Consider the following 24,460-nt stretch of genomic DNA (forward strand, 5'->3'; position numbering starts at 1 on the left):
GAATTGAATTGTTAATTTCATTTCTAACCGCCTTGTCAAATATGTGAAAATGCTAAAAAAAGTACACTTTTACTTTAAATTCATTTTTGTTCTCTTTGCTTCTTTGGTCTTTCACGCACTAAAATAATTTAATTAAGGTCGCGTTTGTATATCAGCTTTGCAACTAAATCATGGAACAACATAAATCACATTTTGATGAATTCTAGTTTTTTTATAACCAAAGTTTGAATGTGTCCTTGATAAAACATCTGACTGCTTAAGTAAACACGCTTCATCACCTCTGTGTGATTCAAATATCATCCCACACCTGACTCGGGAAGGGTTTAACTACCATTCTCGTAAGGAACTACGGAAGAAATAAATCTTATATATAAAAATGGAAGTGAAAAAGTTCGACCGCGCATCACTTGAGAACGGAGCGTCCGATTTGAGCCGTCTTTTCTTTATTGTGTTCGTTTCCACCACCGCTATGTTTTTACGGCGAGAAAAGTTGAAAAATTCACTCGGAAGATAGGAAAACTCGAAAAATTAGTTTTCCATATAAAACCCGCAACGCATTGTATGCGCCATGTCGTTGGCTACTATGATCATCGTACGATTTTTTGCAGCACCGTTGTCGTATTCAAACAAACACGTGGTTGGAATCGCTACATCTAACAATGCTATTAAACATTTTGGAGGTTTACAATTTCAGAAAATAACCAATCAATAGGTCCAACTTATTAATCAACCTAAACTCAAGCCTAAAGTGTCAGCAAGAAAATTCGTTAATTTCATTCATTCGTTCATTCATATCAAATTTATGAAACAAACACGAATCATTTTTATTCCTTTTTACATCCGATGCGTAGCCAGAAGATGCAGGTTAACAAAAGGTTTAAGCACTAACTAAATTCACTAAATTGCCGCTTCCCAATCGTCAAATGAAGAATACATTTTTCATATGTTAACGGATTATGAGCATATTCGGTTATGCAACTGAATATCAAGCTAATAAATCAACAGTAAGAGCATATGATTTAGAATTAAAAAAAAATAGTGAACGAAGCAACTATTATACATCGTATTTAAGGGATCAGTCCCGGCGTAGTGGTTAGCTTTCACGCCGAGGACCCGGGTTCAAATCCCAACCCCGCAGAAGTCACGAATGACCCAAGCTGGTTAAAGTGACTATAATCAAAACAAAAAACAATCGTATTTAACTTTCAGTCGATTTCATTTCGTATTAGACTCTTTAGAAGTGTAAAAAGGTTTATAAAATGACGCTTTTATGTTAAATTGTTTTAGTGCGTGAATTACCAAAGGAACAATACAGCGATCAATTGATTTTTTGGAATAATAAAATTTAGTTTGTTTTGAGAATTGAGAATAACAGTTATCGAGATTCAGCGATGCAATTCCTTTGGGTAATTCTTATCAATAGATTTATGAATCAAAAAAAAAACAAAAAAAAATAAAAATCTGATGACTATTGATATTGAATACATATCAGAATATAAAATTGGCCGTTAAATTATCGAGAAATTCCAAAGTTGCAGCAGACGATATTAGCCGTCGTACCAAATTTTACAACAAATATATTAACATCCAGTATTACTATTTTTAACCAGCAGAGTTTATAAAACAAGACTCAATGCAACTACCACAAACACGACTGTTGATATTGCGGGGATTGGCAAACCAACTTTTACACCGATATGCATTTCTTACTAATGACTTAATACAGTTGTTAACCTTAGAGCGGTCGCGTTAAAAAAAGTTACATAAGCGGTCGCGTCGTGTACTGAGTACACGGCGAATAATACTGCCTATATCTCAGGACTGACATGAAATAGAAGGTTGCGGTTTTCGACAAAGTTGTTTATCAATTTAAGACGCATCTGGAAACGAACAATAAAGTTTGAAAACTGATCCGCTAGATGGCGCAAATGGCGACCAAAACAAATGATTCTAGAATCTCGATACTAGAATCTCTAATATCTCGGGACTGAGAAGAGATAGACGATTGCTGTCTTTGGCAAAGTTGTTTATCTGGACGAGATCAATCTGACTGCGGATAACAAAATTCGGAACTGATACGGTAGATGGCGCTTATAACGAGCATATTGAGTTTTTTTGGAATATCTCAGAGTCGTGACGAGATAGACTGTTATTGTGTTCTACAAAGTTATTTGTTCGAACAAGACACATTTGGAAATTCATAACAAAGTTTGAAACTGTCTCAGTAGGTGGCGCGCGTGGTCAAATTATAATCTTATGATGATATCTCATGACCATGATACGATAGAAAGTGGCGGTTTTTGACAAAGTTGTGTGTCTAGACAAGACGAATTTGAAAATGATCGGTCAAATTCAGAACTGTCCCGCTAGATGTCGCAGTTGGTAAAATCATATTTCTTTTTGCGATATCTCAGCTTATGTCGAATAAACGTAAAATGGCTTATCTGGTCTGGAAAAGAACACCAAAATGTTTGTAAATAGTATTCTTTTGACGATTTTCCCAAAACAGAGTTTGTGAATCATCGACAATGTTGACAAACTGAATAATGCACATATCACCTAGGGATACATGATACTTATTCAACTTACCCAAGTAGCACACTTACGATACTTTTATTTAAATCAATTTATTAATGACTCACATTAGTTGTATAACAATTAGTTGTACAGTTTTATAATGAGTATGTTATTAGGGAAGCTTGCTATGGTATGTTGAGGTAATGCTTTAAACATTAGAATGTTAGAATTATGTTGACACTAAAACACCATAAAACAATACAAAACGAGCATTTGTTTGTTTTATTTCCTGCTATGATAATGAGAATGAAAAATGTACATTAGATTCCTAACAATTCTATAATATTCTTATTACGGTCACTTATATCATACAGGAAATAACACACACGTAATACAAGGAAAGAGTAAAGAATTCGAGCCCAATGAAAAAAGCAAGCTGTTTTGCAAATGAGTATCAAGAGAGTGCACTTCAGTCGTGTTGTCGCGTTAGCAAAACAAATAGCTTTGGTTTTATCATCACGCATACGTTAATAATTGCAAGCATCAACGTTGCTATTATGCCTGTCTGCCAAGTTAACTCCGGGATACGTTGCTGGCCCAACAAGCCACTCGTCGTATGTTCGAGTCTCGACTGGGCGGTGCCACTTTAGAGTTAATAGGAGCTTTGCACTAGCCCAGTGATTTTCCTGTACTCTAATAACCGGCAGCGATATCTATCGATAAAGAAGGGTCAAGTTCTGAAGGACGTTTATATCCATGCATGGTTTTGCTTTGCTGATAAAACTAGATTTTACCAGATTTTTTATTGCATGCCAGACAAAGTTCTAAATCTTCCAGATATTTGGTAATGTCCCAGATTTTTGCCAGATTTTTGTTTCTCCGGTCTGCAAAGGAGTCATCGCTCCTAATTTCAGACAACATTTTGTACCGGCGTTGATCAAAACTGGCAAGACGTTTCCCGAAAAAGTCCTCCCCATCGGTCAAATTGATCGCCAGATTTTGACATTTATTCGTGTTTGCCAGGTTTTCGAATAAACCTATTAGCGACCCTGGGAAGAATAGGGACTCAAACACTCTAAAATATTTTTTTAAGAATGTGATGGAAACGCAGCACGGGTTTCCAGGAATCTTGTTCTGGTGATATTTCTATATAGACGATGTAGACGACGAAATTGCTTCGTCAAAAGCATTTTGATCAGTCTGTGCTCTTCATCTTGTCTTTTGATAAAAGTTGAAGCAATACGTATCAATTGCTTCTTTCAGGAAACCATAAAAATAGCTGTTGATTGACTGGAATTGACAACGCAATCGATGATGAAAAGGACAACGATACGTTATCTAACGTGTTTTGACTACAGAAACCACTTTGTAGCGAACAGCAGTGTTCTATGCCATCATGGTTCCGCAATATTCCGAAAATAATTTGATTTTCTCATCATCTCCACCTACTACTACTTCATTCCGAATTTAATTTACCTTCATCGGAAGCATATTGACATGATAAACAACTTTGTCGAAAACATCAACCTTCTATCTCGTCATGGTTCGGAAATATCGCCAAATGAATTAAATTTCACCGTATACTCCATCTAGCGGACTAGTTCCAAACTTCAGAGTTCGTTACCAAATGCGTCTTGGCTTTACAAACAACTTTGTAGTAAATAGTAACCTTTTAGCTCATTACGGTTTTAAAATATTCTTAAATGAATTTAATTGCTTCATTATTAGCGCCATCTAGCGAATCAGTTCCGAATTTTGTTGTATATCACGGGATGTGTCTTAACTAGATAAGCAACTTTGTCGAAAGTCGCAACCTTCTATCTATTCACAAACTTGAGTTATTGCCCGCCGTGTACTCAGTACACGACGCGACCGCTTGCGTAACTTTTTTCATTTCAAAAAAGTTACGTTAGTGGTCGCGCTGGTGTACTGAGTACACGCGCGCGGACACACCATTTTTACAAGCATCTTTCGACCACTTTTTTTATTTCTTTTTTCTATATTTTGGCATCATTAGAAAGAGGAAGAGTAGATCTTCGAATACAACCAAAACCTGGTGTGATTTGATTAAAATTTCGATGATTTTTTCGCGTTTTTCGAAAACGCGTGTACTCAGTACACTAGCGCGACCGCTCTAGGGTTAAATTTAGACATTCTCTGAAATCCCAGCGTTTAATAAACCAAACTTGACTTATACCTAGAAAATATCCCTTTTTCTAAAACGCAACAGGAGTTCATCTGAAGTTTACATATCGTATATTTAGCCCAATTTGTGGCAGTACGAAGTTCGCCGGGTCTTCTAGTGTAGTTATAAATATATACCGTCATCCGGGGATACTTGCAACACTTTTGAACTTTGACTTAGTATAACTTTTGAAGTATAGCGTTTAGGTCCAAGTGTAAGTAACCAAAACTTGTATAGTGGTGAATACTTTTGATTTATGATTATGAGAAAAAATATAAACAAAATGAATCTGCAGAATGAACCGAAAATAGGGGTGTTGCAAGTTACCCAGTAAACGGGGTTACTTGCAACACTTTTCTGATTTTGCATTTCTTATGATTTTATATCTGATTTCAAACCGCGAATGACTATTTTGAGATATTTTGAATGTATTTGTAGTAAAACAAGAGATACTGGAGGCGTTTTTTGTTTCCCAATTTCGTCTATCGCTTTTTTAAAGATGTTCGGTGAAAATGCAGCAGTCGGCGAACTCCAAATTGCCGTTTCAAGGCACGTGGAATTTTTCACAGTTTTAATTTTTCTGGAGATGGTGGTAGACAAAATAACATCGTACAGATGCAAACTTACTTTGTACATACTGTCTATTACGATAATTTTCATTTTTACAAGTGCTGCAAGCCACGCCATATTGGAAGTAACAACACGAATTCATCGTTTCTTCTCCAAGTTCAAAATATAAACAAAGCTCAAAGTTGCTATTTGTTAGCTTATATGATGCACTTATTGTGTACAGGAACCAAACAATAAAAAATAATTCCATATCAATGGACTGACGCAACTTTGCACATCCATTTTTCCTACCCTGAAAATGAAATTACTTTCCAATCGTATAAAAACAAGCAAAACAATGATGTAATGGATTAAACTTAACTAAACAATAGGTAAACATCCCTTCTTTAAAATGGCATTGAGTACAAATGGTTATGTTAACAAACAAATGCGTTAGAGCTGTCAAAAGCGCGATGCGCCAAAGTGTTGCAAGTAACCCCGGTGTTGCAAGTATCCCCGGATGACGGTACTCAACGGGTTATGCGCCTTCGCGCTTTATATTGAGTATGCGCTACTTTTGCAGCTTCTGATTATCAATTATAGCTTGATTAAATCGCAGGCTATCCTTATTATCGCATTTGCCAAATCACACGTTAAGAATGCTTTATCACTCTCAAACGGTTGACATTTGCTTCAATTATTGTTTTAAAACCAAATTCTTTTGTTCCCCCGTTGGACTTGTTGAAATCAGTATCGCATTATGTGGCATCCCATATAATTGCCATTTTCGCCCACCCACCCACTGCTGAAATCGTTGTTACCTTCACAACGTGTTTTGGAGTCCAGAAAAAAAATTTTAACAGCTTGCTTGGATCTAACGTTACAGTCAGACACAAGGAAACTATATATAGTAATAATAATGAAACCAAGAAATAGACGGAATTGCAAAATGTGTTCGTGAACTGTGCAACTATCCGTTACAGTTATTCAACAATATGCATCGACATTTTTTTAAAAGCTAATCAAAATTGAAGTCTCGGGCGAAAACTGACGAAATGGAATATAAAATATGTGGTCAAATTAATTTTGAAGGGGCATTGGAGTTTTGAGAGTTTAAACCATTGAATTTCTTATTGATGTTTTGAAAAGATCAACATTGTGAGAATTTGTATCTGAAGACGTTTCAATGAATAACAAAAATTGATAAAGTTACACCTAAGCTTTGTATTCGGAAAGTGTGAAACGCGTCATTAAAAAGTTCAGTAATGAAAATTTCCTGAAGGATCTACCGTAAAGTGGGCAAAATCTCGGTCCTAGCAACCCCAAATTGGACCGGAAAGTCGTGATTAATTTTCATGAATACAAATGTTCTATTCTCTATTTGGTAAAGAAATTTAAGATGAACTTCGGGATGTTCCAGCGGGTTAAGCACAGATATGATTTAAATACATAATGGGTGACAACTAAAATTTTGGAATTTTTTCTCAAGCTGTCTATAAAAGATAAAGGTACATGAAGAAGATCTGATTTACCGAAATTAAAGACACATTATCCATTGTTGAAAAAAAAAATTAGTGTTTATTTGAAAACAGCCCGTAATCGGCTGTTCGGCGAAACTTCCGTTTGATGTCCGAACAGGAGCGTTGTACAGCCGTCATGTCAACTTTGCGAAAGCATCTCTTGATTCTACCAATCAATTGTTTGCAATTCGTGTCCCAGTCATTTCTGTACACCAAAGAACTCAAAATCCCGACGAAATCTTCGATTGGGCGTATTGAGACAGATTTTTTGGGTTGTGATTTTTGGGTACAAATGGGATCGAATGGGTATTCAGGAACGATTTTGTTTTTTTTTGGCGTAATACGAAGATGTTCTATCCAGCCAAAATTGTCCATCTGCATGATGTTTTGTAGAAATGGGATCAAAATTTTCTTCAAATCTTCGCCTGGCACACCTTAACCCTTTATAAGGCAGTGGCAACTATATTGCCACCAACAAAAAATTTTTATTTTGCTTCTATAATTATATTGATGTCATTATAGACGCAAAACCAATATTTTTCGTTGGTGGCAATATAATTGCCACGGCCTTATAAAGGGTTAATTGATAGCCAAACCAGAGGGCTTGTTTTTGAAGGCACGAGTAAGAGAACGATGTCCTTCTGCGTTCATAATTTTGGCTGATCTTCCACTACCTTGCTTGCGAATAGTTGTTGGGCATCTTAGGACCTGGCAAACAGTATCGTATCGTGTTGTATCGTATAGTTTTTGCCGAGATTTCTGTGGCAGTTCGTAGAAATGAACAACGCGCTCCCGAAATGCTTCTTATTTCGACGTCATTTTAAGCGAATCAATGCAAGCATAAACAAAACAAAAAATAATGACAAAAAGAAGAGAGAGAGAGCTAACACATACTCATTTCTCTCTGAGTTCGTTTATTGTTGAGTATAGGGGCCTAAAAAAATCCATAATTTTAGTTGTCACCCATTATAAAAAGCAACCTTTTGTACAAGTGGCTTGCGACCTTACACTTTTCCACTATAGGGACACGTATGAACGTGACCCCACCAAGCTGTCCCCAACTGCAAACAATTGAACGTTACAGACCAGTTGTCGAATGTTATGTACTACTCAACTCAGTTCGACAAGTTGAGTGTCCGAGAGTGGCAAAGTTATACTGTCATACTGACTCTGCTTCCACTTGACTTGCCTACTCTTTCAAAAAGCGTACAAATTCAAAAAATTTAGGAATGAAATGACCTTACCGGTTCACCATGGCCGATGTCATGAGCCAGTACATGCTGCATTTTGGGTTCCGCTTCCTGGTGTGCCACCGCGGCAGCTACTTCCTCGACTGCGCGCTGCACCGCTTCATCATCGACGGTTGGCAGAGCTGTCGATTGGGGACTAATACTGCGGACAAAAAAACAACAACAGATGTATTATAAAACTTGTAATGCGCTGCTGGTGAATGGAAATCTTACGTGTTGGTTACTTCCTCGGTGTAGTCACGGGTAGTTTCGATATCCTTCTGTGTATCTTGCTCGGTTTGCTTTTGAGTTTGTGCTGGCTGTTCCGAAACTGGTTGATGAGTCTGAGTCTGCTGTTGTTGTTGTTGCTGTAGCTGCTGTTGTTGAAGTTGCTGCTGCTGCTGTTGCTGTTGTTGTTGCTGCTGCTGTTGCTGCTGTTGTTGCTGCTGTTGTAATTGTTGCTGCTTATAGGCAGCTTCCATCTTTTTAGCTTCCAAGCGTAGCTTCTCTTCGCGGATTTTTTCACGTTCCTGGGCACGTTGCTCTTTTCGTTGCTTTTCAGCTAGACGTTGACGTTCTTTCTCACTAACTTTACGCTCAATTTCCATGCGGTATTTGTCTAAAATGGTTGCTTCGGCTTCTTCTGTCATGGCTAACATCGATCCTGGAGTTTCATCCTTCGATCGCAACGCTTGAATGTAATCATCCATTAGTTGGGACAGTTTTGTCGAGAGTTCTGGGTAGCGTTTGAGCATAGCCATTGATTGGTTAACAGCACGGTCGATGTCCACCAATCGCTCTAAGGTGCGTGGTCTTTCGGAGGCTGCGGCCTCCAGACCTCCGGTACCTCCTGATCCTAACAAATGACGGTAGTGAGAAAGAGCATGCGCGCGGTCTTTATGTAATGCACGTAGCAATTTTTGTAAACATTTTTCTACGCGATGAGCCTATAATAAAAGATGCTATTAGAATAGAACCTTTTTTTTCATAAAGGACTTACGTTTGGTGGTTGTTCGGTTAATGCTTGGGTGTAACAGGTCATTGCCTCTCGCTTACGCTGGTTGATGTGGGCCAGCACCCGTTGCTGATGCATTGCTGCCAGTTGATGTTTCTCCGAGTTGCCTTCCTCTTCAAGTGCCTGCACAGAAGTCTAGAATGTTACGAATACATTCGGTTGTTTAATGCAAGTGTTGAAAGTCATGTCAATGTTTTCAAACTACTATTGCTTCATTCCATTCGCTACGATGATGTTTAACTAGTGCAATCAACTACTAAACCAACAAAATTTCAACTACTTGAAATTTGGAAAATCCATGACATGATTTTGCACTAAACGGAAGCAGAAAAATTACCTGGAACCTAGCGGTCATGCGCTGTTTGAAAGTTTGAGCTGATTTAGGATCCGCGAGACGCATATCCTGATACTTCTCTTCCAAGTCGGACCAATCCTTCATGACTCTTGTGACCTTTTCGCGGTGGCTTTCCTCGAGTCGCTGTTGTGCTTCCTGAAATTCAGTGTGCAAACTCTACGAACAGTATAAATCACATCGAAATAATCCTACAAACCTTGAAGCTCTGATGCTCGTAACGTGGGTCGAAATGAGTGAAGTACGGATCGGGGGTCGGTATGGCTGTGATAGGAGTAGTGGGAATTTCGGTTTGCTTTTCTGTTGTACTGGCTGGTGTGGTGGTGTACGAGTCTTTCTTTTCCTTGTTAGACCCCATCAACGAAAGTGGTGTGCTGAAAGTGTCCCATACCGCGGACCCAGTATCCGGTTCCTTATCAGTGTCAAAATCTTCTTCGGAATCGTATTCGTCATCATCGCTCTCAATTGGCTCATCACCCATCATGTCCTCATCTTCATCATCATCAATGTCATCCTCGTCATCGTCATCTTCCGAGTTGTCGGTCTCTGTGTCGTCTAGCGATGGCAATACTTCAGGGTCTTGTGGTAATACCGGAAGGTCGGTCTTTTTCACTTTCATCGGCACTGGAAAGAAAGAGAAAGGATAGGTACGACAAACTCATTAGAACGATTGCAATCGAATCGACACACATTAAGTATAAAAATGATATTCATTTATCAGTTTTCCACTCACTTTCGCGTATTTGGTCGCGTCGGAAAACTGTATAATGTATAGCAATCGCACCGGACGGCGTACGCCAGAAGAACCATTAGTTATAGCGGTAGATATTCGTGAACTGCTGCTTTCTGAAAACGAATGCCGCAGCAAAATATCTCAATAAGCAGAGCAGTCAGTAATGACCTGACATAAAAACGGCAGGAAAAGTAATAGTTGCCCGATACGACAAAGTCCAGCCCATAAGACACATCCACAGTGCGGGATAGAAATTTCCCCAAAAGAGTGGGGGTATTCGGACAATTGAAAATAGTGACGTACAAAAAACACACGTGAATATTGTATCACAGCTTAGCTGGAATTGGGTTATAGTTGTAAAAATCGTATTAAGTATTAAAATGAAGTAAGCATTCGTTTTTAAAACTGTGCATTCGAAAATACATTTATTATATATTTGAGTAGCACTAAGTTGCTGGATAAAGTGCCGAAAATTTACACACACAAAATGACAGCCAGTTTTTGAACTATATTGAAAAAATGTTCGTAATTCGAAAACGTAATAGATTTTTACAAATTCACACGAAATGTTTCATTACTTCTGGAGTAGTAAGCATAAATCGGCGGCGATAATTTTCTCTCTTCATTTTTGGAGTTCAGCTGTACAGGAAAGAAGGAACTGGATGCTATGAAAATCGCAATTCGTTACTATAATCTTCTGCATTTTTCGGAAGTACCCCATTACCTTCTTTCTGGTTCACAGAATCCGACCACCGACCGATAACTTTTTATGTGTTGAACTGGTGAACACGTTCCGTAACGTAGTGTAACCGCCTGAAGGATAACTAGCGAGACTAACCCACGGGAGCTGGGCAGGATGCACAGTGTGTACGTGTGGGTGTGCGCATAATAAGTGAAAATGGTTTTATTATCGTATATTTATGTTTCCATCGTGACAATATTTTGTGGCCTAACTTCGAGCGTTAAACTGTACCCCATGAATGATGGTATTCGAGCTTTTGAGATAAAACTATTAAAGTAGTAGATTGTGTTATATTCTGTGAACCCATTTTTGATTGTGTAAATATTTTCACAACATGAGTGTAACGTACGTGGTTATTACTGAAGCTATAATTCAAATGTTAACACAAAATTTCGAAACAATGTCAACATTTGACATTTATGCAATGTCTGCTTATCTGAATAGCAAAAAGTGATAGAGGTTAAAGGAGGTATGAGCTGTGCTTGAGTGTAGAAATATATTTGCTGTTACTTTCTTTGATTGGGTATATAATAAACTGAATTTCAGATGGCAATTTACAAATCTGTCATTATCGTGATATTCACTATTCGGAAAAACTTCTATATTCTTGCAAAACAGTTTGTCTTAGAAAAATTAACGATGCATGCTTCAATTTTTAATTTTTAAAGTAGGTAAATAATGTCTAGCACACCGCATTGAAACAAAATTCCAAGAAAACTTCAAAACCTGTTACAATTCAATCGTAATACTGAGTTTTTGAAAGCAATCGGTTAATATTTTCAACATATTTATTAATAAACATATACTTTCTAGAAAAAACGTTCTCAAACTTTGCGACAGTACAATTGCAAAAAAAAGTTCAGCATGAATTTGAATTCTGAAAGACAAACTCTACTAAAGATCGTACTCTAAAAAAATGCAAAAGACAGAAATGATCACCAAAATTAATTTTAGGTTGGATACTTTTGAAGCTCTCAAGTAATAAATAAGCACTTATTAACTACTAGTTGAGCCCGAATCTTACGATCCGGAAAATATTCAGTCTGTTCAGAATTCAGAAAACTGCGAATACATTCCACTGGCCAGTGTTTGTGAAAATGTTTAATCTTTGTATTAATTCTTTGAGTTTCTATATTGCATAATATACATAGCTCTAAGGTGTTGTACATAAAAGTCATAGCCGGAAACTGAAACAAATAGTTTTTTGCTCGCATTGAATTTTAATTAACTGAATAAAAACATTATCTCCACTATGCTGATTCTATAGGTGGGCAAAATGGCTCTTTTGTGTCCATTATCTGCTGCGAACCGATTCATATGGTCAGTGTTCAGTCAGACAGAACCGAGTGACAAAATTCTGACTTCGAAATCATCTTCTAATTCAGGCTGTTCGCAACATTCTTGTAGCCTGATTAGAGTAAAATGTTGCTTTTGAAATTGAAAATTTTTGATCGTTTGCTGTCATTAACTCATTTTGTAAAATTTTGCGATTTGGTTCGATCTGATTTACCACCGACCATATGATATCGCTACAAGCAATCGAGTTGAACAGGCGAGTCGAGCAGTCGAATCAAGCAATCGAGTCAAGCAGTTAGGTCGAGCAGTTTAGTCGAGCTGCTGAATCAAGCAGTCGAGTCGAGCAGTTGAATCGAGCAGTCAAGTCGAGCAGTTGAATCGAGCAGTCAAGCCGAGCAGTTGAATCGAGCAGTCAAGTCGAGCAGTTGAATCGAGCAGTTCAGTCGAGCAGTTGAATCGAGTAGTCTAGTCGAGCAGTTGAGTCGAACACTCGAATCGAACAGTTTAGTCAAGCAGTCTAGTCGTGCAGTCGGGTCAAGCGGTTCAGTCGAACAGTTGAGTCGAGCAGTCTGGTAGAACGGTTTAATCGAGCAGTTGAGTCTAGTAGTTCAGACAAGCAGTTAAGTCAAGTAGTCCAGTCGAACAGTTTAATCGAGCAGTTGAGCCGAGTAGTCCAGTCGAGCAGTTGAGTAAAGCATTTGAGTAGAGTCTAGTCTAGTCGAAAAGTTGGGTCAAGCGGTTCAGTCGATCAGTTAACTCGAACAGTTGAGTCGAACAGTCTAGTCGAACAGTCTAGTCGAACAGTCTAGTCGAGCAGTCTAGTCGAGTAGATGAATCAAGTTGTTCAGTCAAGCAGTCCAATCGAGCAGTCGAATCGTACAGTCCAGTCAAGCAGTTCAATCGTGCAGTTAAGTCGAGCAGTCCAGTCGAACAGTTTAATCGAACAGTTCAGTCGAGTAGTCCAGTCGAACAGTTGAGTCGAGTATCCAGTCAAGCAGTTGAATCGAGCAGCTGAGTCGAGCAGTTGGGTCGAGCAGTCCAGTCAAGCAGTTAAGTCAAGCAGCTCAGTCGAACAGTTTAATCGAGCAGTCCAGTCGAACAGCTGAGTCGAGTAGTCAGTCAAGCAGTTGAGTCGAGCAGTCGAGTCGAGTAGTCTAGTCGAGCAGTTGAATCGAGCTGTCGAATCAGCAGTTAAGTCAAGCAGTTGAGTCGAGCAGTCTAGTCTAGCAGATGAATCAAGCTGTTCAGTCAAGCAGTTCAGTTGAGCAGTCCAGTCGAACAGTTTAATCGAGCATTTCAGTCGAGTAGTCCAATCGAATAGTCCAGTCGAACAGTTTAATCGAGCAGTTGAGTCGAGTAGTCGAGTCGAACAGTTGATTCAAGCAGTCTAGTTAAACAGTGGAATCAAACAGTTGAATCGAGCAGTTGAGTCAAGCATTGATTCGAACAGTTAAGTCAAGCAGTCGAATCGAACGATCCAGTCGAGCAGTTCAATCGCGCAATTAAGTCGAGCAGTCCAGTCGAACAGTTTAATTGAGCAGTCGAGTGGTCCAGTCGAGCAGTTGAGTAAAGCATTTGAGTAGAGTCTAGTCTAGTCGAAAAGTTGGGTCAAGCGGTTCAGTCGATCAGTTAACTCGAACAGTTGAGTCGAATAGTCTAGTCGAACAGTCTAGTCGAGCAGTCTAGTCGAGCAGATGAATCAAGTTGTTCAGTCAAGCAGTCCAGTCAAGCAGTCGAATGGAACAGTCCAGTCAAGTTGTTTAATCGAGCAGTTGAGTCGAACAGTTGAGTCGAGTAGTCCAGTCAAGCAGTTAAATCGAGCTGTTCAGTCGAGCAGACAATTCGATCTGTCCAATCAAGCAGTTGAGTCGAGCAGTCGAATCGAACAGTTTAGTCGAGCAGTTCAGTTAAGCAATCCAGTCGAGCAATCAAATCGAACAGTCTAATCGACCAGTTCAGTTGACTACTCAACTAGTCAACCAGTTGAGCAATCGAGCAGTCCAGCAGTCGACCAGTGAGGTGACTGAGAATACAATCCATTGCTAGTTACCGATAAGCCTCTTATGATGTTATGTCAGAGACCTGGTTTTCTGTACAGACAAGCCTCTTATATGAATAAATGTTTTAGCAAAGTTGGTTTTTTTAACCTCCTCTCCTAGGCTAAATGATCGCATCTTGGACTTAACGCTATCCGTCAAATCCTGTGCAACACTTGGACCATCTTTCTTACATACTTTCATCAACTCTTTTTTCAAATCCTGGTCATTTTTGAACCGCTTTCCTGTTTTCCGGAGCTTGCTTTCATAATCGCCCAGAATTTTTCTATTGGACGAAGTTCCGGAGAGTTTGGTAGATTTGGCTCCTTCAGCACAAAAACAATATCGTTGATCAGTGATCACCTACCACTCTATCACCGGTTTCGCGTATTGGCACGATGCCAGATCTACCCAAAACAGAGTGTTACCTTCGTGGGACCGGAGCAAGGGCAGCAGGCGCTTCTGGCGGCATTCTTATTTTCATATATTTGGCCGTTGATGATGCCGGTCGTTATGTACGGCATGCTGAATTCTCTGCATCCACAGATCGCCTACCACACCAACTACTTCTAGGGAAATTTGTCGACCTTCTCTTCCGAAACTTCTCCACAACATCCAGGCAGGACTTAATGACGAAAAATTTCTGGCCGGGATCTGCTTGACATCCACTTGATGGAGACGTACATCGCCCTTTACGATACATATTGGCAGCACCTACTCGCGGTACAGCCTCCTGGCGCGGGATGTGACCAAAGTATTCTGTCTTTCGGTTCAGTTAGGCGCCTTCCTTTTCTCGAAGATATGAAGTCCGGCTCACTTTGTTGTCTGCTGGATGAAGGCGGCATAATTGACCTTCTTAGCCATGCCCCAAATCGAAAGGTTCGGATTGCGCTTGAAGTAAACGCTCACCTTTCTTGCCTTCACAGGGTCGGTCGACTTTGCTTTTCTTCCGCTGCCAGCTCGCCGCTGGGTCGTTTGGGTCTCCTTGAACAATTTTACCACACGGGACATGATCGAATGGTTGATTCCCAACTGTTTTGCGATCCACCTGTGGGACTGGCCAGGATGTTCCACGATCGTGCCCATAACTTTTAGTCGAAGCACTTCATGCTTGGAAGCCATGTCAATAGCCACTTGATAGATTGACCAAATTTTGCACATGTAAACATTACACTCTAAACTAGTTTTTTCCAAAATTTCATCAATTTTTACCCATGCATTTCTTTCCAGTGCAATCTTTAAGACACCAACCTCCCAATTATCCCTCATTGGCTGTGCCGATGATTTTGGGTTAACCTTTCCTTCAAAGTTTGCTCTGTTGCGCTTACTTGTTCCTTGAGCCAGTACTACTTTTTGTATTTCTAAAGACACCAACGAAGTAAGATTGAGTTCACCATGAAGTAAGAGTAATGAGGGGGTCTAAGAATTAAACCATGCTTAAATCACTTGACTTCAAACTTCCTTGATTCTACTGAGATTCGAATCCACGACCATGCGTTCGTCAATGCAGACGTTAAGGTTATAACCTTATGGTTAAGGAGTACACCGAAGCACTAGTTAGATTGTGTTAATAGTCTGTCTCCTCGTGGTTCAACTGGAAGGCGTGAATCTTCCACACAATTGTGTGGATTATGCTGCTCGAGCCACAACGCGTCTGTTTCCTGGATTAAGGTAGCAAGCGGCTGAATAGGAAGTTCAGTATAAGTTATCACGTCAGTTATTCCTAAGATGGTAGCCTCATCACAGAAATGTAGGTATCGTGATCATGTTAAGGGCCGCTAAATACTATAGCAAGAGATAAAGAAACAATTAAAAGTATACGGTTGGAAAATCGGTATTTGGAATATTCGAACCGTCTTCTAGACTTTTCAGCGTTTCAAGTTGCCTCTACCATTTGTTCTTGGTACCGATGGGGTGGTCTCCTACCTGTTGGCCCAGTTGTGGAAATGAACAGTGATTGGATGGAAGCTAGAACCAACTACGACATCCCATACACGGTGAACGAACCATCACGTTCGGTTTGGGATCAAGGGGAGACCTAGCGTCCGCAGGGGTTCAATCAAGTTCTATACCGACGGGTCAAAAATGGGAGTCAAAATGGGTGCTGGAGTGTACGGCCCCAGAACTAGAATATCTGTAGCAATGGGAGATTGGCCAATAGTTTTCCAGGCAGAGATAGCTGCTATAATAGAATGTACAAACGTCTGTCTCAAAAGGAAATACAGACATGCTAATACCTGCATTTTTTCTGAAGCCCTTAAAGCTTTCAAGTGTTTCTCAAAAATTATCTGGGGTTGCATTTGTCTCTTACGGCAACTGAGCCAGGTAAACTCGGTAAACCTGTATTGGGTCCCTGGTCATTGCGGAATAGATGGAAATGAACTTTCAAACGAACTAGTCAGATGTGGTTCTAACTCTCCATTCACAGGTCCGGATCCATTCTGCTGTATCTCGGACTGTGTGATGAAGAGTGAGCTAAAACAATGAGAGAGCCGAACAATTATGACCAATTGGATGGCCGTACAATCGCTCTAACAATCAAAACAACTTATAATGCCGAGTATTAAGGTTATTCAAGTCTGCTGAGTCTCAATAAGAGAGATCTCAGCACGTCCGGTGTCTGGTGACAGGCCATTGCCCGAGTAAATATCATCTTCGAAATCTCGGTTTCGTGCAAGATGATATTTGCATATTTGTCACCTGTGTAATGCCGAGAGCGAAACCTCGAAACACTTGCTCTGCAATTTTGGAGCACTAATAGGACGCAGAGTGCAGTATCTCAAAAAGGGCCTACTAGAGCCCAGGGAGATCTGGTTTGCGTCGCCGATCAGAATTATAAGATTTATAAACCAAGTCATCCCTGATTAGCACCTGTCTCGCTTCAGCTACCAGCTTTCCACTTCCTCAATAAGTGATAGGTAAGCCTGAAGTGTACAGCAAAAGAAACAACGGGGTATACCACAGTAGTTCAAAATAATGGACGCAGTGGTAAGAGTAGCCAACAGAAGAGGGAGCGATTGCTTCTGGCGCTAGTGTACAATAAATCTTCCATATACACTAGCAGCAGAAGCAAGTGGTTGTCATTCAAAAACTAGCTATTTCAACTAGAGTGACTATATATAGAGTGGCGACACTGTCAAAATTGGAATGAGAATTATTTTCAGTGTCATTCTAATCGAGCAGACGACCTATCAAATGCATGTCTAGGAAAGAGAAAGAAAATACGCATTGCATACTTTTAGGATGACATGTCTCCACTCTGAGCCAGTCTAACTTCAATATGATAGAAGTGTTCCTGGCGTATCTGCCTCGCATATTTGTAGTAGTGTAAATGGAGGACCTCAGTTTTTAGACTAAAATTGAAAGCAAAATGCTGAAAATTGCTAGTGAATAAAAATTGCTTTATATTTTCATGTCAGAGGGGAATTTAAGTGTTCCTCTGTGATAAAAGGAAGTAAAATTATTCTGTGCTCCGTATTAACAGCTGTTTGATTTCTGTAAGTAAACGTAAACGTAAGTAAACGTAAACATAATTCTGCATTTTCCAAACCATCATCGAGAGCGGATACACGTAAGCGATTGCTTCTATTTTTCGGCTTAAACAGTGGAGAAACAATGATTTTGATGTTTATTGAATAAAAATTAGCAAATTATGGCACAGGAGGTTATTTTCAGCCCATTAAGTGATGGTATCTATTTTTTCGGCCTATAGCCTAGTTCTAGTGGAAGAACAGGCGGTTTTGACGTTCTTTGATTAAAAAATAGTAGATTACTTACGGTATTGAGAAAATAGTTATAACATATTAAAATTGGCTGAATTCATAAACCTGCTGAAAATACCCTCTCGTACCCTACTTCCATTTTTATGAAAATAGTCATATCGCTTTAAATTTATGAGTGCTACATTCGTTTCAGTATTGTTACATAGGGGCAACATATTTATTTGGGAAAGTGCAGCAAATGAATGTATGCTGAATTAAAAAGCGTGCTGAAAATACCCTCCAGTCAGGGACGGAAAAAATCGCTTCTAGCGATCAAGATCACAGAAGCGATCAGATTTAGATTCACTGACATCACTACTTGTAAGCGACAACACTTTGTCGCGATCCGTACAGATTATGTCAAACCTCATGTCAGATCATGTCCATTGCATGATTGCGTTGAGAAATATAACAGATACAGACGATTGGTTGTGTGCATCGTATGAATCACAATACGAGCAGCATGTGACCTTTTTTCTCGCAGCTAGGTAAGATGTAACACTGTGATTGACTGCTGAGACTGTTTAGAGAACAAAATCTTGTGATCAACGCTAAAGATCCACTTTGTCATGATCTGAACGGATCGTGATCTGTGCATGTGGCGATAACTCACAGATTCTATCAAAATCTCTGATCTTCCATCCCTGGCTTCAGTACTAAAAAAAATTGTTCTAAAAATTGTTATTTAGACCTCATCCTGTTATAAATTTGTTATTTTCATTTGATAACCTCTTTCATAGAAGTCGAGGGGATTCCAATCAGGCGAAGAGGTAGGCCACTCTTCCGAAGAAATAATATTCGGAACGTTGTCCTCATATCTAGCCTATGTAGCTTTCGCCTGGTGAGACGGTGCAGAATCTTGTTGGAAGTAGTATGGTGCATTCTTGCAGTGTTTTGACTTAGGACTACGTCTTTGTTTACTATACTGGGACTGGGTAGCACGAAAGTACTAGGGGAAATGTGTATAATGTGCCCCCCCCCTAAGAATAAATGGATATATCTCTGTTATGCTTCCCCAAACTAACGTGACAACTACGAGTATATGTTGGTATTTAAGTTTACAACCAATTGCAATTGTTTATTTCGTTTAGTATTGTGGAATAAATATGCTAGGAATTATTTAAGAAAAGCACCTACATGTTGTATTTCTCATCTGCGCGGGGTAGAATGCCCCACCTGCGGTATAATATGCCCAATGCGGTAATTTGAGTATTTCTACCAGTGACAGACCAACTCTACTTTGTAGAAAGTAAAACTATTTCCTTTGTTTTCAAAATATCGTATTTTTATATAAAATAAACCTAGTTTCGGCCTTCTGGTGCACGTTTTCTTTTCTGGGTGGGGCACATTATACCACAGCTGTGGCATTTCGCACCGCGTAGTTGAATTACCTGGAATTTGGACATAGGTAACAAATTATTCCCACCACGGTTACTCTACAATACTAATTGAATTAAATAATGACAATTGACTTTAACTTAGGTCTGTTTACATATGTTTATAGCCACATTTGCAAGGGGGGCAAATTGCACCACCGCAAGTGGGGCATTTTGGCCTGCTTTTACTTATTTGAAAAAATATTAAATGCTAAAGCAAATAAAGCGTTTCAAACCGCCATTTTTGGCAGGGATGTCTTTTTGAAGTTTACTTCACGCAATCGAATCGCAACAACCGGTTATTTACAGATTTTGACAAAAAAATAGCTTATGGAAATGACGCCAAAAGTTACATCGGAAGCTGCAAATTTATTTTTGTTTTGTTTTTACAGCATGTGACAACTGTCATACTTGCATAGTAGGCTAGTTCCATCAAATACTATAGTTTCTGGGTGGTTTTGCATTTTAATTTCGCATGTTTAGGGAAAAACGAAGGGGGGCACATTAGCCAGGGGGGGCACGTTGTACACAATTCTCTTACGTCTTTGTTTACCATACTGAGGCTGGGTGAAAACGAAAAGAGAAGTGTAACGTTTGAATGAAAGATTTCAAATAGTAATAACCACTAAACTACTGAACGAAACTGATCAATTTGTATGTCGTTGGATAGATAAAATTACCTGCAATTTTTTGGAGTAGGTAAGAGAGCAATTTTTTGGATGGCGTAAGAGGGGGGCTCCTATACAAATGATACACAAATTTCCTCAAAACTCGAGATCAAGCAATCTAGCAAATGGAACCAAATTTGGCATATAGGGGTTTTAGAAGGCTGGAATTTTTTCTATGGAGTACTGAGATCCCTTCCCCTTCTAAGAGGGAGGCTCCCATTCAAATGAAATACAAATTTTCTCATCACGCTAGAATTAATCAAGCAAATGGAATCAAATTTGGCATGTGGGGGTTTCAAACGGCAAGATTTTTTTCTATAGTGAATTGAGACCCCTCTCCTCTTTAGGAGGGGGGGGGGGGGCTCACATACAAAAGAAATACAAATTTCCTTAAAACTCGAGAACTAATTAAACAAATGGAACCAAATTGGAGGCAAGAAATTATTTCATGATGGTTTGAGACGCCCCACCCCTGTGGTAGGAGGATAAGGACTATCATAAAAATAAAACAGAAATTTTTGAGTACGTGACATTTGCGTATGCGTATTTTCTGCTATGTAACAAGCGATAAGCTGTGGAAGTAAACTAGTAAAATCTTCTCCGAGCAAGAGATAGTGAATCCACGCCGTTAACTTATGTGCCTGTTGCCATTCAGGTCAAATTAGAAGGAAATTCGAATGGCACGTCATATTTGCGATGAACGTGCTTTGGCTTTAATGTTATTTGTAACCAATGACCCTTTTAAAGGCCACAAGCGAGTTAAAGTAAGTTTATTTAAACACTAGCTGACCCGACAAACTTCGTATTGCCACAAATTAACCTGTGTTGTACATAAATCATGAATCTCGGATGATCTTTGTCACAATCTCAAGTTTTGCAAGCCCCCCAGTGGGCGGCGCTTCCGACGGCGGGTCACCGGCAACACTCGCGACCGTCTCGTCCTGAATGATCTAGTGTTACTATAGATAGTTTTTGTGGTCTTGTATTGACTAATGTTTTATGGAAGAGTCTCGAATTTCTCGAGTTCGATTAGTTTTTGAGTTTCGCAAAAATTTCTGTTTTATTTGTATGAGAGTCCACATCCCCCTACCACAGGGGTGAGAGGTCTCTAACTATCGTAAAATAAATTCAAGACTCCAAAATCTCCCACATGCCAAATTTGGTTCCATTTGCTTGATTAGTTCTCAAGTTATAAGGAAATTTGAATTTCATTTGTATGGGAGCTCCCCTCTTAAAAGGGGAAGGGGTCGTAATTCACCATAGAAAAAACTTCTGCCATCTAAAACTCCCACATGCCAAATTTGGTTCCATTCGATTGATTAGTTCTCGAGATAAGAGGAAATTTGCATTTCATTTGTATGGAAGCCCACCCTCTTAAAGGGGAGATGGGCCATAACTCGCTTTCTAAAGAAGAGAGGGGTCTCAATTCACCATACAAAAAAATCTTGCGTCCAAAACCACTTACATGTCAAATTTGGTTCCATTTGCTTGATTAGTTCTCGAGTTATGAGGAAATTTGTTTTTCATTTGTATAGGAGCCCCCCCCCCCTCTTAAAGTTGGGAAATCCATAGAAAATATACCATAGAAAATATTCTTGCCTACAAAAACACCCACATGATAAATTTGGTTCCATTTGCTTGATTAGTTCTAGAGTTATGAGGAAATTTGTATTTCGTTTGTATGAGAGCCCCCCCTCTTAAAAAGGTAAGGGGTCCTAATTCATCATAGAAAAAATGGTTGCCTCCAAAAACACCCACATGCCAAATATGGTTCCATTTGCTTGATTAGTTCTCGAATTATGAGGAAATTTGTATTTCATTTGTGTAGAAGCACCCCCTCTTAAAGTTGGGAGGGGTCTTAATTCACCATAGAAAATATTTTTGCCTCCAAAAACCTCCACATGCCCAATTTGGTTCTATTTGCTTGATTAGTTCTCGAGTTATGAGGAAATTTGAATTTCATTTGTATAGGAGCCCCCCCTCCTAAAGTAGGTAGGGGTCCCGATCCATCATAGAAAAAATTTTTGTCTCCAAAAACACCCACGTGCCAAATTTGGTTCCATTTGCGTGATTAGTTCTCGAGTTATGAGGAAATTTGTATTTCGTTTGTATAGGAGCCCCCCCCTCTTAAAGTTGGGAGTGGTCCCAATTCACCATAGAAAATATTCTTGCGCTCGAAAACTTTCACATGTCAAATTTGGTTCCATTTGCTTGATTAGTTCTCGAGTTATGAGGAAATTTGTATTTCGTTTGTATAGGAGCCCCCCTCTTAAAGTGGGGAGGGGTTCTAATTCACTATAGAATATATTCATGTCCTAGAAAACTGGCACATGCCAAATTTGGTTCCATTTGCTTGATTAATTCTCGAGTTGTGAGGAAATTTGCATTTCCTTTGTATAGGAGCCCCCCTTCCTAAAGTGGGGAGGGGTTTCAATTCATCATAGAAAAAAATAATGTCTCCAAAAACACCCACATGCCAAATTTTGTTCCATTTGCTTGATTAGTTCTCGAGTTATGAGGTAATTTGTATTTCCTTTGTATAGGAGCCCCCCCTCTTAAAGTGGGGAGGGGTTCTAATTCACCATAGAAAATATTCATGCCCTAGAAAACTTTCACATGCCAAATTTGGTTCCATTTGCTTGATTAATTCTCGAGTTATGAGGAAATTTGCATTTCATTTGTATAGGAGCCCCCCTTCCTAAAGTGGGGTCCCAATTCATCATAGAAAAAAAATTTGTCTCTAAAAACACCCACGTGCCAAATTCTGTTCCATTTGCTTGATTAGTTCTCGAGTTATGAGGAAATCTGTATTTCGTTTGTATAGGAGCCCCCCCTCTTAAAGTTGGGAGGGGTCCTAATTCACCATAGAAAATATTCTTGCCCTCGAAATTTTTCACATGCTAAATTTTGTTCCATTTGCTTGATTAGTTCTTCAGTTATGAGGAAATTTGTATTTCATGTGTATAGGATCCCCCCCTCCTAAAACGGGTAGGGGTCCCAATTCATCATAGAAAAAATTTTTGTCTCCAAAAACACTCACATGCCAAATTTGGTTCCATTTGCTTAATTACTTCTCGAGTTATGAGGAAAATTGTGTTTCTTTGGTACAGGAGCCCCCCCTCTTAAAGTGGGGAGGGGTCCTAATTTACTATAGAAAATATTATTGCCCTCGAAAACCTTCACATGCCAAATTTGGTTCCATTTGCGTGATTAGTTCTCGAGTTCTGAGGAAATTTGTATGGAAGCCCCCCCTTTTAAAGAGGAGAGGTGTTATAATTCCCCTTATAAAGAGGGGAGGGGTCTCAATTTACCATAGAATAAATTCTTGTCACCGAAAACACCCACATGCCAAATTTTGTTCTATTTGCTTGATTAGTTGTCGAGTTATGGAGAAATTTGTGTTTCATTTGTATCGGAGCCCCCCCTCTTAATGGGGGGAGGGGTTTCTAACCATCACTAAAACCTTTCCTGGCCCCAAAAAACCTCTACATGCATATTTTCATGCCGATTGGTTCAGTAGTTTTCGATTCTATAAGGAACATACGGACAGACAGACAGACAGACAGACAGACAGACAGACAGACAGACAGACAGACAGAAATCCTTATTTATAGGTATAGATGTTAAGCTACGCTTAATCACATTTAATACAATAATCTGTGGGCTGGTCATTCATTACTATTTCAACGTTTATGATGCACACAAGTGATTTTTAAAGAAATCTCTATCTCTCAATGGTTGCAGGCGTTGTACTTATGAACCCTCGTCTACGTATTTTCAAAGCCACCTTTGCATTTAATGAAGAATTGAATCTGAATATTTCACTCTTCTCTTTTAAACCTTCACTTAAACACTGGTACTCACAGATTCCTATAAACATGCATATGCCAGAAATGCAGTTTACATTAGGCATTGTTCTAATGATCTGATATAGTCCTACGTAACCCTTTCGTACAACCTTTAGGACTGTATACCTTGTAGTTTTTTAACGATGAGAAGCAAAATGTTATCAGAAATATGTGCTGCATATATCCGATCATTTTGTTGGTTGTGGTAATGCTGTAGTAGGAATATTTTTTCGTTCAAAAACAGAATTTCATAATCACCGTGCTGCTTGAGCAACACTCTTACCCGTTACATGCTGGCTTCCGGTGTTCCTCTTTGAGGAGAATTTTCCAAGAACCGGTGTCCTTGTATAACTTGTTGGTACGATACAAAAGATGAATCTTTTGTTTATTCCGAGTGACTTCAGCTTCTTCAAAGCATCGCAAGTCGAAAATGTTTCGGAAATAGACTTATCCTTGTTCCTTTTTTACGAACATGTTTGCCTCGACTCTTAAATGAATGAAAATTCAAAACAAACTTGCAAACTGTGTTGACAGTTGAATACATTCTAAACGAGAAATATGTAGACACCTACGTGATTAATCCATTTTTTATTAAACATATCCAAAAACACTAACCGTTATTATTGCTTATTC

General features: G+C 39.2%; 1 protein-coding gene across 1 annotated transcript in view; it reads right to left on the bottom strand.

Moving 5' to 3' along the window:
* The window catches only part of LOC128744729 (amyloid-beta-like protein), a 156,507-nt gene that overhangs the window by 16,028 nt on the left and 116,019 nt on the right, over positions 1-24,460 (bottom strand). Inside the window, exons 5-9 of the mRNA XM_053841928.1 lie at positions 9,567-9,991; positions 9,353-9,526; positions 9,001-9,150; positions 8,235-8,947; positions 8,016-8,163 (exon numbers count right to left, since the gene is read on the bottom strand). Of these exons, the coding sequence (XP_053697903.1) occupies positions 8,016-8,163; positions 8,235-8,947; positions 9,001-9,150; positions 9,353-9,526; positions 9,567-9,991 (1,610 nt within the window). The remainder of the gene's footprint in view (positions 1-8,015; positions 8,164-8,234; positions 8,948-9,000; positions 9,151-9,352; positions 9,527-9,566; positions 9,992-24,460) is intronic.

This window comes from Sabethes cyaneus, chromosome 3 (assembly GCF_943734655.1).
Source record: "Sabethes cyaneus chromosome 3, idSabCyanKW18_F2, whole genome shotgun sequence".
Classification (NCBI taxonomy): domain Eukaryota; kingdom Metazoa; phylum Arthropoda; class Insecta; order Diptera; family Culicidae; genus Sabethes; species Sabethes cyaneus.